The sequence below is a fragment of the Tachypleus tridentatus genome, chromosome 9 (assembly GCF_004210375.1).
Source record: "Tachypleus tridentatus isolate NWPU-2018 chromosome 9, ASM421037v1, whole genome shotgun sequence".
NCBI lineage: Eukaryota > Metazoa > Arthropoda > Merostomata > Xiphosura > Limulidae > Tachypleus > Tachypleus tridentatus.
Window position 1 is genome coordinate 95,711,620 of NC_134833.1, and position 15,195 is coordinate 95,726,814.

The 15,195-nt window shown below is 33.7% G+C and overlaps 1 protein-coding gene across 1 annotated transcript in view; it reads left to right on the forward strand.

The window, feature by feature from the left end:
• Positions 1-4,574, forward strand: part of LOC143225809 (uncharacterized) — a 106,168-nt gene extending 101,594 nt beyond the window's left edge. The window contains exon 17 of the mRNA XM_076455851.1: positions 672-4,574. Coding sequence (XP_076311966.1) covers positions 672-3,077 — 2,406 coding nt within the window. The 3' untranslated portion in view covers positions 3,078-4,574. The remainder of the gene's footprint in view (positions 1-671) is intronic.
• Positions 4,575-15,195: the final 10,621 nt, after the last annotated feature.

Genomic DNA, 15,195 nt, shown 5'->3' on the forward strand with positions numbered 1-15,195 from the left:
GTATAACCTTTTGCTAGAAGGGTTGTTAAACATTTACGATAAAAATTAACAATAATTAGTCTTAATTATGGAGAAGCAGGAAACTTGCATAAGCTTCTATGGTTGAAGAAAACTAATTAATCGGCCTCGACAAAGTAACTTTAAGATTAACCTAATACTTGAGATGAATGACTACTACATATGTTACTGTTTAGTTTGATAGCAGGACAGTGCGGATAGTATAGAAAGAACTAAAACCTAGAAGCACGTACAAGGTAATAAATGATAGTAAACAATAAATGAAATGCCTGAGAGGATCATACAGTAAATAATGATTTGCTGGGAATATCAAAAACAAAAACTTCTAGCGTTATTGCTTCCTATTTTCTAAACTTCGACCTTGGAGTAGCTAATTTGTAGTGAAGGAACAGTATCAAAACACTATTTGTTATAGGCTAATGATTAAGGACATAGGGGTAGTACTTTTTATATTCTTGTAAGATGGGTGATGTGAATGTTATTAAAAAACTATAATGCTGTTGGTCTTTATAAAAAGAAATAAGATTTATTTCGAATGTATTTTTAAAATACAACATTTTTCATCTTTTATTTTAAATGCTTCTTGGATTGTTATCTTAAAAGTTTTATTTTTAACATTCAAACTTCTATACCATGTTTCATTTTATTTACAGGTGTATGGAATTTCTTGGCAAGGATCGGCAGGGTGCCAGATAGCAGGGTTCCTGGGGGTCCTGAGCAGCGAGTTATCCGTCTACACTTTGTCAGTGATCACTCTTGAGAGGAACTACGCCATTACTCACGCTATGTACGTGAACAAACGCCTGTCTTTAAAGCATGCTGCATACATCATGGCTGCTGGCTGGATATTTGCTTTAATTATGGCAGTTTTGCCGCTATGTGGTGTAAGTGACTACAGAAAGTTTGCTGTTTGTTTGCCTTTTGAGACAGAGTCAACTTTGTCGCTTGGTTACGTCGTGTTTCTCATATTTATCAATGGTGTCGCTTTTCTAATTTTAATGGGATGTTACCTGAAGATGTACTGTGCTATTAGAGGATCACAGGCCTGGAATTCAAACGATTCACGAATTGCAAAGAGAATGGCTCTTCTTGTCTTCACCGACTTTGTTTGCTGGGCTCCTATAGCATTCTTTTCACTAACAGCAGTTTTTGGGCTTCATCTGATTTCACTTGAAGAAGCAAAAGTCTTTACAATTTTTATCCTCCCTCTAAATAGTTGTGCCAATCCATTTCTGTACGCCATTTTTACTAAACAGTTTAAAAAAGACTGTGTGCTTATTTGCAAAAGAATAGAAGAATCAAGAGTTACTCGCGGCATTGGTAGATGTCGCCACAGTTCTAACTTTTCTAATCGTCATACACCAGCTAATACCAATTCGGCTGCTGACCGTAAAAGTGCCGAAAGTGACCAACCAACGTGTCAATGTGGTCAACACAAAGTCATTGATGAACCTAAAGTAAAGGACCGTAGAAGCCGTTGGAAATCATTTGCAATGAGATACTTTCTTTGTCAAGAATCTGAGGTACAAAATGATCCCAGTACTTATACTTTCGCAATTGCACAAATACAAAAAAATCTAGAACGTGGCACAAAAACAGGTACGAGTGTCTCCAGTGACAACTTTTCATCTCGTTCTGACAGTTGGCGTCAGAATGCAATTCCTCTTCGGCTTTTAGAACACGGCGCACGTCAAAATTCGTGGAATATTTCTCGTAAGAATTCTCAAGATTCAAGCATGTCTTGCAGTAGGCAGGATTCTTCGACATCTACTTTTCGCATGTCTCGTTCAAGTGTAAGCAGTGACAAATCAGATTCTCAACACACCCGATCAGGACATCCAAGTCTTAAAGATCGTACTCAATTCGGTCCAGTGGTAGCTGAACAATGCCATGGATTTCGGCCCTGTTTATCTGTTAGAGAAAGACCAATGGTGAATGGAGAATCTCGTTTCATGCGAGGAATGTTTAGCACAGCAAAAGAAAGCTCACAATTATGTCGTGAAGTGGCAATTGATGAGACGCGTACTCCTCGAATTATTGGAAAAGGATATGATTCCAGATCACAGCAGTTTGGACGATTTTGTCCAAGTTGCTCTAAAAAAGACCCTAGTTTCCCACTAACATTTAAGAATAAAGAATTAGAAGAAAAATTCAATTGCTTTTATAACAGGTTAGCAGAAACAAGCCATGAGGATAGTAGTGAAGTTCTGACTTCTAAAGAAGATCATGTCATTTTATCTAGTGACCAGTCTACAGGCGATCATAAAGTGGACTCTTCAAACACCCATGACACTTCACTCCCTGACTCTTCTGTTCAACCTGTCGACATAACTGTTCACCCCCAAATAGAAATTCAAGAGAATATATCACAAGAAAGAGAAAAGGAATGTGTAGAAGACAAAGTCAACAACTGGCTTAGGACTTCTGTTACTGACGTAATGGGAGGTAGTGAGGGGATGTTACAAGCCAGTACAGAAAGCCATTTGAATACTAACCACCTCTGTGTAAGTTTTGACAGTATTCAGAATCCCAAGTCGCAAAGTATGACTTATATTGCTTCTGACAGTAAATTAAACAAAGGTCGAAAAGTTGCGTCGGATAATTCACTTAAAAAACTTTCATTAAAAAGTCTACCAAGCCTATTACGATCTCTCTCTAGCCAAAGCACCCAGAAGCTTCAGAGACTAAAAGCTAAAAGACAGTATCATTTAAAACCCAAATCCAAAGGGAATTTGCCGTGTTCAGAAAGTGAGACAATAATAACAAAATGTAATGAAGACTTCGACAATAGTTGGAGGTTGCCAATATCGCCAAAGTTGTATAAAAGAGCGAAAACTGAAGAAGGTGAATCTGAATCTGAAATTGATGACGTATTCATTGAAATAAAATGTCAGCCCTTTGAACCATGTTCTAGCAAGAGTACTGAGTTTGAAACATTTTCATCACATGATAAGAAAGAAATGGATGAACAGTCTAGTACACAACCAATACTTAGCATTAATGAAGAACTTCCTTTGATTGAACAGGATGATCAAAATTTGAGAGAAACTTCTGAATGAAAGAAAAGATGATGCTATAATCTGTAATCTCCATTCTGTTCTAAATGAGTAATTTCTAATCATTTTATGAACAAGAATTTTGAATGAAGACCTTGTGCTACAAATTAATTGTTCTTGTCGGACTTGGATTGAGTATTCAAAATTAAAACTAAGTTCTCCCGAGTTTAGACTGAAAGAAATCTTTGATGAGCTTCCATATACAGCGTAACTTATGAGGTCTAGTTAAATTTTCAATGAAAATGTGGTTCTCTGTTTAGAACCAGGTTATATGGCTGGACTACTGTATAACCTATCTTTATAGCTGAACCATTGTTGAAATCTGAAAGAAAACCTAATTTTGCGCCTAGACTATTGTTTGGGCTGTAAGTGAAACCGTGGAAGTTTAGTTACATCATTGTAAAATTCTAAAAAAATCTGCTTTTACAGCTGGATCCTTGTGATTGCTTAATAGAAACCACGTTCTACAGTTAGACTGTTGTTGAGCTCAAAATGAAGACCTGTTTCCCAGCTAAGCCTTGTTTAAATTCTGAACGAAAACCCGACACTAAAGCTAAACTAGTGTGAATTTTAAATGCAAATATGCTTTCAAAGTTGAATTTTGTTGAATTCTGAAAAAAAAAACTTGGTTCTTTGACTGAACTATTATTGAGCTGTAAATGAGACCCTGCTTTTATAGAAGAAACAGTGTAGAATTTTAAATGGGAACTTGGTTTTATGTCTAAAGCATTGTAGAGTTCAAGGTAAGAACTGCGATTGCAGTTTAATCCTTGTCGAAATTTGAATAAAGAAGTGGTTCTACAGCTAGACCACAACTTAAACTTTGATGAATTCTCAACGAGAATTTGGTTCTATGGCTAAACCTACTTCAACAGCACAACCCTTGTTGAATTCCAAGCGAGAATCTAATTTTATCGAGATAAATTTTAAGCACTAAATGAAGATATAAAACTACAGTTAAGTCGTACCGAAGACTGAAGATGTGATGAGGTAACAGAGTCCTCGCTGCCGACTGTGATATGTAAAAAAAACTGTTTAATGTACAGCATAGATCGTGGTGTTACAATAACGATGGATGTTTGATATATAATTTAAAGTAATAGCTATTGTGTTGATTAAATATTAGCTTGAAAAATCGACTCTCAATTTTAGAAATAATTTTTGTCTTTGTCACCGCATTAAGCACAAAACTATAGCATTTAGTCCGTTTTTTGGCTAATCTGTAATTAAAACTGGCTTATTTCTATTGTTTATCTCAAACTCTTATTATAACACGACGTACGGAAAAAATACATTTTGTGTTAATTTCTAGTTTTTGACCTTTCGACAGCATTTCTATGTCCATTTTAAATTATCAGGATGTTGTCTTAAAATTAATGTAGTTTTAATGTGATGTTAAAATCTGTATTTTAATCCCTTTTAGATATTTATTTCTAATATTTCTTGTGTTGTTATTGTGCATTACTATTTTAACTAGATTATGATGTGAAAAATCCATAAAATAAATTCTGTTCAGACCTATGATTCTGGTCGTTAATATACCAATCATAACAAGAGCAATCAAAGAAATGGCATCAGTGATGTCGAGAAAACCCACTTGTAGAGAAAAATATATATGTAAAAACGGCTCGTTTGAGTTGAGAAAATATTTTACGTAGAGGAGCGAACAACGTTTCGAACTTCTTCGGTTATCGTCAGAAGAAGGTCGAAACGTTGTTCGCTCCTCTACGTAAAATATATTCTCAACCCAAACGAGCCGTTTTTACATATATATTGTTTCAAAGAAATGACATGCCCTCTCCTCACCATTCGATATTACATGCTTTTATATTGGATAACGCCAAAGTTCACCTTCAAAAAACTCAGAAACTCGTTCTCAGATCCAGAATGAACAGTGTTCCGAATCATTTTTGCAGTGAGATAAAAAGTCTGAACCTTAATATGCCCATGAAATTAGGTACAAATATGACCACACTTGAAAGAGTTATTAAATCAAAACTCAAAATTGTAAAATCTCTCAATTATAAAATCGCTTCAAAGTGATCCAGAATCTGTAAACGTAGACCAAAGAACTATTCCGTACTGACTTCCCATCTTATGTATACGTTTTGGTGTACATCGGTTTATCAGTTTTTGAGATACTCGTGAACGAAAACATAGAAACACACACGGACTTGATTGTAATACCCGCGTAACTTTATCCCAAAACAATGTTTTTATGATATTCTTGCAGACATAATCGTTATGCATGGGAAAAATATATGTACCTCGGGGGTGACATAATAGGACAAATCCAAAGGATACAAGCTATGTTTGGTGATAATCGGTCCAGCAGTTCCTCAGTTACAAGCGAATATACAAACAAAGAATTTAATCCAATAATGAAGGATATTGAAGTAAATCTTTTAGTATTTAATTAAAAATGTTCTGGACAGGCGGCAGTCTTAAAGGGTACACTATATACAAGCGTTTAAGTCACCATATTTATGCTTTGTTTGTTCGTTTGGAATTAAGCATAAAACTACTCAATTGTCTCTGCTCTGCTCAACAAGGGTATCGAAACTCGGTTTCTAGCGGTCTGAGCTTTCAGATATGTCGCTGTGCCATTGAGGACCTATAATTATGTAGTTTGTGAACAACTGCATTGACCTTTGCTACCTTTGTAGTAGCGTGTCGTCTTCAAAACATTTAATAATTGACCTAATCATAAAAACAATGTCTTGACTGTGGTACGTTTGTTTAATAACATATATATTTAAGAATATGAAAAAAAAACATCTTCTGATTTAATATAATACTGAGAAAGCAAATCTGAAACAAAGAGAAAAAAAAATATTGCAATACTAAAGCCCCCCAGTGGCTCAGCGGTATGTCTGCGGACTTACATTGCTAAAATCCGGGTTTTGATACCCGTGGTGGGCAGAGCACAGATAACCCAGATGTGTAGCTTTGTGCTTAATTAAAAAAATAAAATCAAGCAATACTAAATCATTTGCTGCACGCTACGCCCCCTGATAGCTAAAAATCGAATCAAATACCAGTAGGTGGCAGATCATAGATAATCCATTGTGTACCTTTGCGCTTGCCCCTCGTTAGTACAAGTGTGAGTCTACTGATTTGCAACGCTCAAATCAGGAGTTCGATGTCCCTCGGGGGACTCAGCAGATAGCTCGATGTAGCTTTGCTACAAAAAAAAACACACACACTTTTGCGCTCAGCAACAAATAAACAACCATACATCATCCATCACATCTTCGCGCAGTCATTTAGATTTGTATAAGATATTCTTTGAAGTGTTGTTTATTTTTAAATTACTTTTTATTCTTGTCTCTTCAAGTTAATATTTATTCAATGATAAATAAGCGTTTAGTGTGTGTTTATCTTATACCATTGGACTATCTGTTGAGCCCACCGAGTGGCATCGAAACCGCTGATTTTAGCGTTGTGAATTCGTATACTTACCGCTGCACTAGCGGTTAATAAAGCAAATCTTCTAAGAAGATGATGTATTGATATAACACAAAAAATATTCTAATAATATTAACGAATGCACCTCACAATATCACTTTGTGTTGATTGTAGCTGAATCGTTTCTATTAGATCGAAGTGCGTATAAATAAGTAATGTAAAAACTGAAAAAAACCTTTGTATTATACATATTTAATCATACAAGCCTAGTTTTGAAGATTTATGTAAATATTTATTGTACTATCACATCACAGGTTTTCATTTATGCTCGAAGTTAATGTTGTATTTATTTCACCAGCTTCAAAATTTATGTTGAATATTTTGTGAAACAATTTAAGTGACAAGCCGTATACTATTTTCGATTATACCACACGTCACTAAATTATATTTTTCTTGACTTCGTATCGAAATATTCCTTTCTTTCTTCATGCTAATTTTATTTCTTTTAACCAGTCAAATAAGTTTTTAAAAATGCGTTAGAACCAAGATGTTAAAATATCCTGCATTTTATATGCGTGATAACTTTGATGTGTAACAAATGAGATGTTAGAAAATTGGCAACATTAACTCACACACTCGAGATTCTGGTGCACAAGATGGCAAACACAGTAGCAAACATTATGCTGAATATTTGTCGTGTAACTTTAATAATGTAACGTCTTTTCGAATAGATTCCATGACGTCTATGAATTAGGCTAACCTGTTATATTTCACCTTATTTAAGACCGTCATAACTTTTACTCCTGGATGATTTGAAAGTAACTCACACTATCCAGGAGTTTAAGACGCTCGAAAGGTATATAGATTTTTTTAGGCCACGAGTCACACTGATATGAGCAATCATACATCGCAATATTAGAGCAAGAAGGACGTATTGACACGTTGTTCAGGATTTCAAGTGTGTGGTGCAATATTAAGATCTTTTGTCATTCACGTGTCAAAGGTTTGAATATATAAAATATAGGATGTATATAAAAATACCTTATAATAAAAACTTTAACTAAGAATACGCACTGTTTGACGAGACTCGTGAATACCGTTTTATTTTATTATATTCATTGTCAATGTAAATGAAGACACTGTAGGTTAAGGAAACGAAATGAGAAACGGTAGAGACACTGCGAACTAATAATACAATATCGCGTGAATTGAGCTAATACAATAAGATAACCGTTGGCAGCATGTAACAACAATAAACATGCAAAGTTTAAAATAAAGTTTTGCATTTATTTTTAGTATTAAAATATTACTAATAGAAAATTGGTATTTTCTGTAAGAAACATGTCACCAAGTATATATACGAGAAATAACATAAATAAATATGCAAAATTAAAGAAAACTACTCCCTGTAAACAAAGGTTCCAACTTCAGATATTTATACACTAAATAGGGCACTTAAGCTGGGTAAATAATAATGTAATTATAAACTGTTTTTACATTTTTAATGGTATTTGAATACGTTCCAAGGCTAATTTTTTACTCGCCATTTGCCATACGGATACAAACTTTCATTATGGTACACACGAGAGACCTTGCGAGTTGTAAACACCAACTTATTTCAAAGTTTTTTCCTTTTTAATTCATAAGGTCGTTCTGTTTGAACACGGAAATTGATAATTTTTCTTGGTTCTAGTATTTCGAGCTTCTTTTGAATAAAGCACTATATATATAAAACATTTTTCACTTTAGACAAACGTTATCATGTAGACAACGATTTGTGTATCTGTAAGTAATTTTGCAGTAAGTTTTTGCGAAAATATACATACTTGTAAAGAGCATATCTTATATTTCTGTTTGAAAGAATCTTGACATTTCAGCAAGTGCAGTAAAAGTTCTAATTTATATTAAATAAAATGTTTTATATATTCTTTATTTTATCACCGTTAAGTTTGTTCACGTTAAAAAAATATGTTTAACAAGTGCGCTGATATACATATTTTTCTTTCTCCTCTTTTACGTTTCAAGAGATGTATTCAGGTAGCACCGTTGTTCTGTTCAATCTTGGCACGTCCGTAAAGGCTCACATTGAATCATAAGTAAGTCTTATAAAGCTAAAAACAAAACAAACAATGAAATCAAAATAAATATCTAATTTTGCTCTTGAGATATAATACAATATAAACGTTTGGCATACAAAAAAACTTCTGATCAAAAGTAAAAGAACTGAGTCACAAGAATGAAAATAGTTTAAACAGAATGTTATTATAAAACCAAAAACTGGTTAAAAATCACATATACAATGCTTTTCAAAAGTATTAACCTCCCTGCAAAATTTTTTACGTTTCTGAGCTTGAAATCATGAAATTGTCAAATGGGACTTATATTTAGAATCTACACGATCGACTCCAAACTGAGAAAGCTAAAAACTTTCTTTTTATTTAAATGAGTTAGATTTTCAAAGAATTTTCTCAGTTGCATAAGTATTCAACGTTTTTGCAACGTCAACCCTAAATCAGCTCAACTGCAAGAGGTTAGTTTGAAAGATCACAAAATTAGTGTAATGTTCTATTTGTATGCGTAATCAAAATGGTTTAACTTAGCTCCTGAGTAAATGCATCTTTTGAGCCTTTGAGTACGGTGAAGTCCATTATTAAAAAGTGGAATGTACTTTATATATACCGTTCACTCACTATCCGATTAAACTACTCTTCCAAAGCAACTAGACAACCAGAAACTTGTTATGGATGCCAGTGAATTTGAAATACTTGCAAAGTTCAACACTTGAGATGTGAGTCAGTCCCTCAACAAGACTGGCATGTATTGGCGAGTGGCAAGAAAGAAGTCGTTACTGACAACTTATCAACTAAATTTCATATGAAGCTTGAGACAAAGCATATAAATGATACTGAAGACATGTGGCAAAAGATTCTGTGGTCAGACGAAACACAAATTGAGCCTTTTTGATCTAATTTAAATCGTTATATCCCGCGCAAGCCTAGCTCATTACATTACCCAGTCAACGTCATTCCGACTGTTAACAATGGTGATGGCAAAATTATGTTATCGGAATGATTCTCGTCACCAGGGACTGGAAAACTTGTCAGGACTGCAGGACACAACATCTCTTTGGTTTATAATCATAGTTCTGAGCTAGTAGTATGTATGTATGTAGGCCCGGCATGGCCAAGTGCGACTCGTAATCTGAGGGTAGTGGGTTCGCATCCGCATCGCGCCAAACATGCTCGGCCTCCCAGCCGTGGGGGCGTTATAATGTGACGGTCAATCCCACTATTCATTGATAAAAGAGTAGCCCAAGAGTTGGCGGTGGGTGGTGATGACTAGCTGCCTTCCCTCTAGTCTTACACTACTAAATTAGGGACGGCTAGCACAGATAGCCGTCAAGTAGCTTTGTGCAAAATTCCAAAACAAAAAAATGTATGTATGTATGTGTGTGTGTTTATGTGTAAGCGAAACATTTAATATTTAAAAAATATATATATCTAACCGTATGATATAATGATTCATTAACTTGTTTCTTAATAATTATTATAGCTTACTTTTGGATGAATTATTTCTTTAAAATTATTCCTTAATCTGATGCTTTCTGATTGAACTTGTGCTTAATTTTCACAAAAATGGCCATTATTATGTTATTGAAACAATCTTGTTCTACAAGCCACAAATAGCCAGTTTTCCTCAAATATTTACTGAGCTATTTCAGTGTATAAATCTATAAATTCCATTGTGCTTATTAACTGAGCCGTTAGAAAATGTTTAACATAGAACACTGAAAACAAATTTATAAAACCTTTTATGTCTGAAACTGATTATCATAAACCATGTATACAGTTATGACATAATTATATTTTTATTTTATTAGAAAAGTGAAAATTCATGTGTTTGATAATCAGCTTACGATGTAGTTTATTTTCTCACTCTCGAAACCTGGTGTTGTCTTGTGTGTTAAACCCCTTGCCGTTACTTTGGAGTACAAAGAGATATTGTGTTACATATGTTATATCTTGTGTGTGAATAAAATACTTGTGTCCATTCAACACTGAGTGTTATTGCGTTTATTTTATCAACTTTAAGCTTCTTGTTTTACATTTGTGCACGGTTAAAAGACAAGTTCTATTGAACAATTTATGATATAGTTCCAGTAAATATTCACACAAAGTTCTTTACACAAATAAATAAAGGATATTAAAGAAAACGATTTTGTTTAAATTTGTCCAAAATTTGAGAAGTGGCAGAGATGATTTCAATAATCAAATCCCCCAGGGTTGACACTTATCGTCTGTTTCCACTGTAAAACAAACATGCTCTCGAGAGAATGCAACACCAAAAGCGGTTATTATTAACTTTCAATCATAGTGTCATATGTCATTAAAATCAGCCTGATCATCAGTATGAGTGAATAAATGTACTTCTATTACGTCACTGTTATAAATATTAGTATGTGTTGTTTCAGTGGAGTATCCTAGCTATTAATAATATTTTCGGCTCAAATCTAACTAAAATCTTACGAGGTTCTACTAGCTTAGGATATTTAGGTTAGTCTTGAATACACACATTAGGATAATAAAGCAAGACAACCTCTATAATGATAATTTAGTAATAAAAATAAAATTAAAACGTAATAACTCTCAACTTATTAAACAGTCTAATTAACACTTTCAGCTTTTCAAACTTCATAAAAATGTATATTTCAAGTCGAAATTTAGGACAAAAAATTGATGAAGTCTTTATTCTGTGTGAGACGTTTCTTTATAATGTGCTCTAAAAGCGCTTCAAGATTCGTCAGCTTTGAAATTTTCACTTATTGCTATTTTGTAAAGGATATCACAAAATATTTACAAATATTAGCGTTATCTTGTTATAAACGCCTGTTTTGTAGCCTATTAAAGTTTGAAATTTAACTGAACTCGTCGTACAGCTTTCTGTGAGGTGCAATGGCTAAAAAACTAACTTTAATACATAAAAATATAGAAATGTTAATAATTTACTGCTTTACTTTTTATTATCCGTGACGGCTTAAAACTAATAGTTTATTAATGTTCTCTTGTTAGTTGTAACAGTCTAGATATGTTATTTTAATTCTTTCTTTTGGGATAGTTTGCAAGTGACGTTTTCTGATTATGTCGATTAATTTCTCTTAATATTTGTTGCACGATCTAGTTATGTCTCGATATTTGATGTGAAGAGTCAAATAAGGTTACTGGTGAGGTTAGTATGTACTACTCTAAATTGGTTTGTTCTGAATTATACGCAAAGCTACACGAGTGCTATCTTCGCTACCCGTCTCCAATTTAACAGTGAAAGACAAGAGAGAAGGCAGCTAGTCTTCACCACCCGCCCACAGGCAATTATTTGGTTACTATTTTACCAACGAATAGTGTGATTGACCGCGACATTATAATGCTCCCCCCTTAGCTGATAGGAGAAGCATGTTTTATGAGATGGGGATTCGAACTGGTGACCCTAAGATTGCGTGTCAGTACCCTAATTACCTGACCCTGTCAGGTCTCACGACTATAACACTTTGTTTCTTATTCTTGAAAAATCTAATCTCATTCTCAAAGCTTATGACGGTAACCAAAAAGGATGACAATTTTGATTCATGAAAACAAAACATAAAGGTTCCCCGCTGGTACACTAGTCAGTCTACGGATTCACAACAATAAAATCAGCGGTTCGATTCCCCTGAGTGGACCTCAGCAACGAGGTTGCTTTGCTATAAGAAAATACATACATAAAGATCATAGAATTAAAGTAATGAACAATTTATGTAAATTGATAAAGTGCAATATATGTGACATTTCATAACAATTTTTGATACGTGTTTTTCTTCTGCAGCAAAAAATAGCTTCCTTCAGCTACTGGAGTTAGACTGATATTATGAATACAATTATTTAAATACATAATGTTCTTCTTGTTATTTTTAACATTTTTGAACAGCATGGATTTTTTTAATCGAGAAGAAACAACGTGTTTATTTTCAACACATTTAAATTTATTTTTGTCGAGAAGAAATCATTAAGTTAAATAAATATTGTAATCGATCTTATATTTACTTGAATAATTCACCGAAGCCAGTAACGGAAGTTTAAAATTTTAAAATTCAATAACAACGTTATCATTTTTATAGTATTATACGTTTAATAAAGATTACCATATAGTATTATAGCAGCAACAATATGAGTAATTTATCGATTTTGCCAGTTAAGGTGATTTATGAGGCGTGTTATTATGTAATTGTTGCTGCTTTAAACAATTGAACGCTAGTGACAAACTCTACTTTTCTTCAACCGAATAAAGATGTCGAAAAGTTGTAATCGGTCCTAAGGAAATAAATATTATGTATAATACATTTCATGAAACTTGATTAAATTTAGAGAATTGGAAATTAAAATTTCTTAAAGTGTTTTCATTATTTCTATTATCATATAGTGAAATATTAAATAAAAATGAGTTGTTTGAGGAAAATAAAATTTCTATTTCTAAATAATTATTATGTCGTTGACATCTGGAAACATCATCTTTTACTTTCCTTACAGTAATTATGTCGTCAGAGAAAAATAATTTCATTTTTCTTTGTGTTGAAAAATGAAGAGAAAAAATTTTAACGTAAAAAACGTTTCGTTAGTATTTGATTGCTACAACTTTAAGAATACAAAAATGACCAGTAATTCAATACCACCTGTGTATTAATCTTTATTCATTAAAAAGTATTTCAAATCTTATGCGAGTTAGAGAAATTGAATTACAAAATCAAAAATTACCCGAATACTATTCCTAATTTTGAAGTGATAGACTAGAGTTGAGGCATCCAATTGATACCGTCAAATTCTGTTAGATCGAGTAATGATGTTTGACTGTTATTCTTATAAAGCATTTAAATTGCGAACTACGATCATATATATATATATATATATAATCCGTTAATAATGTGCTAGACGTTTGTTTTTAACTTACGTGCTGAATGAAGGTCTTTGTATTATGCAGAATTTTCATCCCGATTTCTATCCCTGTGTTAGAGTATGAACGAATGCTTTAGACCAGTGTTAGTGTTTGAATGAATACTTTATATCTATGTTACAGAAGTCACTTGAGTGAAAACGGGAAGTTAACATCCTATTCAAAGATATTGAAACGTATGTATTGTTAACCTGTCACGTTCATACAAGACGTTTTAAAGGATTCTGATCTCGCAGTACAAGAAACTAATTTTCTCAAGATGCCTACTATTTCTAACGAGCAATCTTTGATATAACAAAAAAAAAAAAAAAGGCAGGTTGCCCAGCAGACAGCATCCCTTCCAAACCCGAAACAACAACAAACAAGCAAAAAACGTAAGTAAATTACAGGGGTGTGTAGGGCGCGAGTTGTCGACCATCCTGATGTAGTTGTATTGTTTGTTTAAAGTCAAACACAAAGCTTCTATGTTTTGCATGCTACGACTACCAAAACTCGGTTTCTAGAGTTATATTATTTGTTTTCGAATTACCCGCAAAGCTGCACGAGGGCTATCTGCGCTAGCCGCCTAGTTTAGCAATGTAAGACAAGAGAGAAGGCAGCTAGTCTTTACCACCCACCGCCAACTCTTGGGCTACTTTTTACCAACGAATAGTGGGATTGACAGGTCACAACTTAACCAACTGGCCATGCCGGGCACTCGATAACAACTGGTATAATTCCGGTTGAAAAAAAGGATTGTTTTCTCAGTGAAATTAATTTCGAAAGCCTGGTGGCCAGAAGCTAAGTTTTAGCGAAAGATAACCTTTACTAGCTGTATTTTTGTAAGTACTTATTTTCAGGATTGTCGAACACCGTTTGATTCGTAAAATAAACTGCATTACGGCAAATGATTAGGAAATATAACAAAGCCCCAGAAATAACTGTCTGAGAACGGTTAAATAAATGCACGCTGATTAAGTCAGGGATCGATTGTTATATAAAACTCTAATTTCTGTTATAAACCCCACGTTAGAATAGCAACCAGTTTGTAAAAGCTGGTCAATAAGAAACAAATTTGAATTTACTCTATATAATATTGAATTATAGCGAAGTTTATTTTTATCACTTTAATTACATATACAACTGTATATGAGAAAATAATAGAGAGTTTCTCTGAGTGTGAGTTGTTGTAAAGCACAAAGCTAAGCAATGGACTATTTGTATTGTGCCTACTACGGGTATCGAGATCAGGTTTTAAGCGTTACAAGCTTTCAGAGTTACCGCTGAGCCACTAGAGAACCCGAAGGAGTATATTAGTTTTTCAAGATGAACGAAGTCGCTTTTATATTTATTTCTACATGAAAACGTCTGAATGAATGTCTTATCGTCAGGAAGTAAGCAAACTACTAAGAGGAAGTTACAAAAATACACGATGTTAATGTTCCTTGATGAGGCTAGTTATATGATGCCAATGTTCCTTGATGATTCTAATTATACGATGTCAACGTTCCTCGATGAGGCTAATTATACCACGTCAATGTGCCTCAATGAGGCTAATTATACGATGTCAGAGTTCCTTGTTGAGGCTAATTATACGACATCAGTGTTTCTTGATGAAGTTAATTATACGGTTGGAAGCTTACAAGATCGCTCGTGATAGTTCTACTTTAAGTACACTGCTGTTTCAGAGATTTTACAATTGGAATAAAGCTACAACTATAGATATCTGGTCACACACTAGCACAGACCTGTTCCC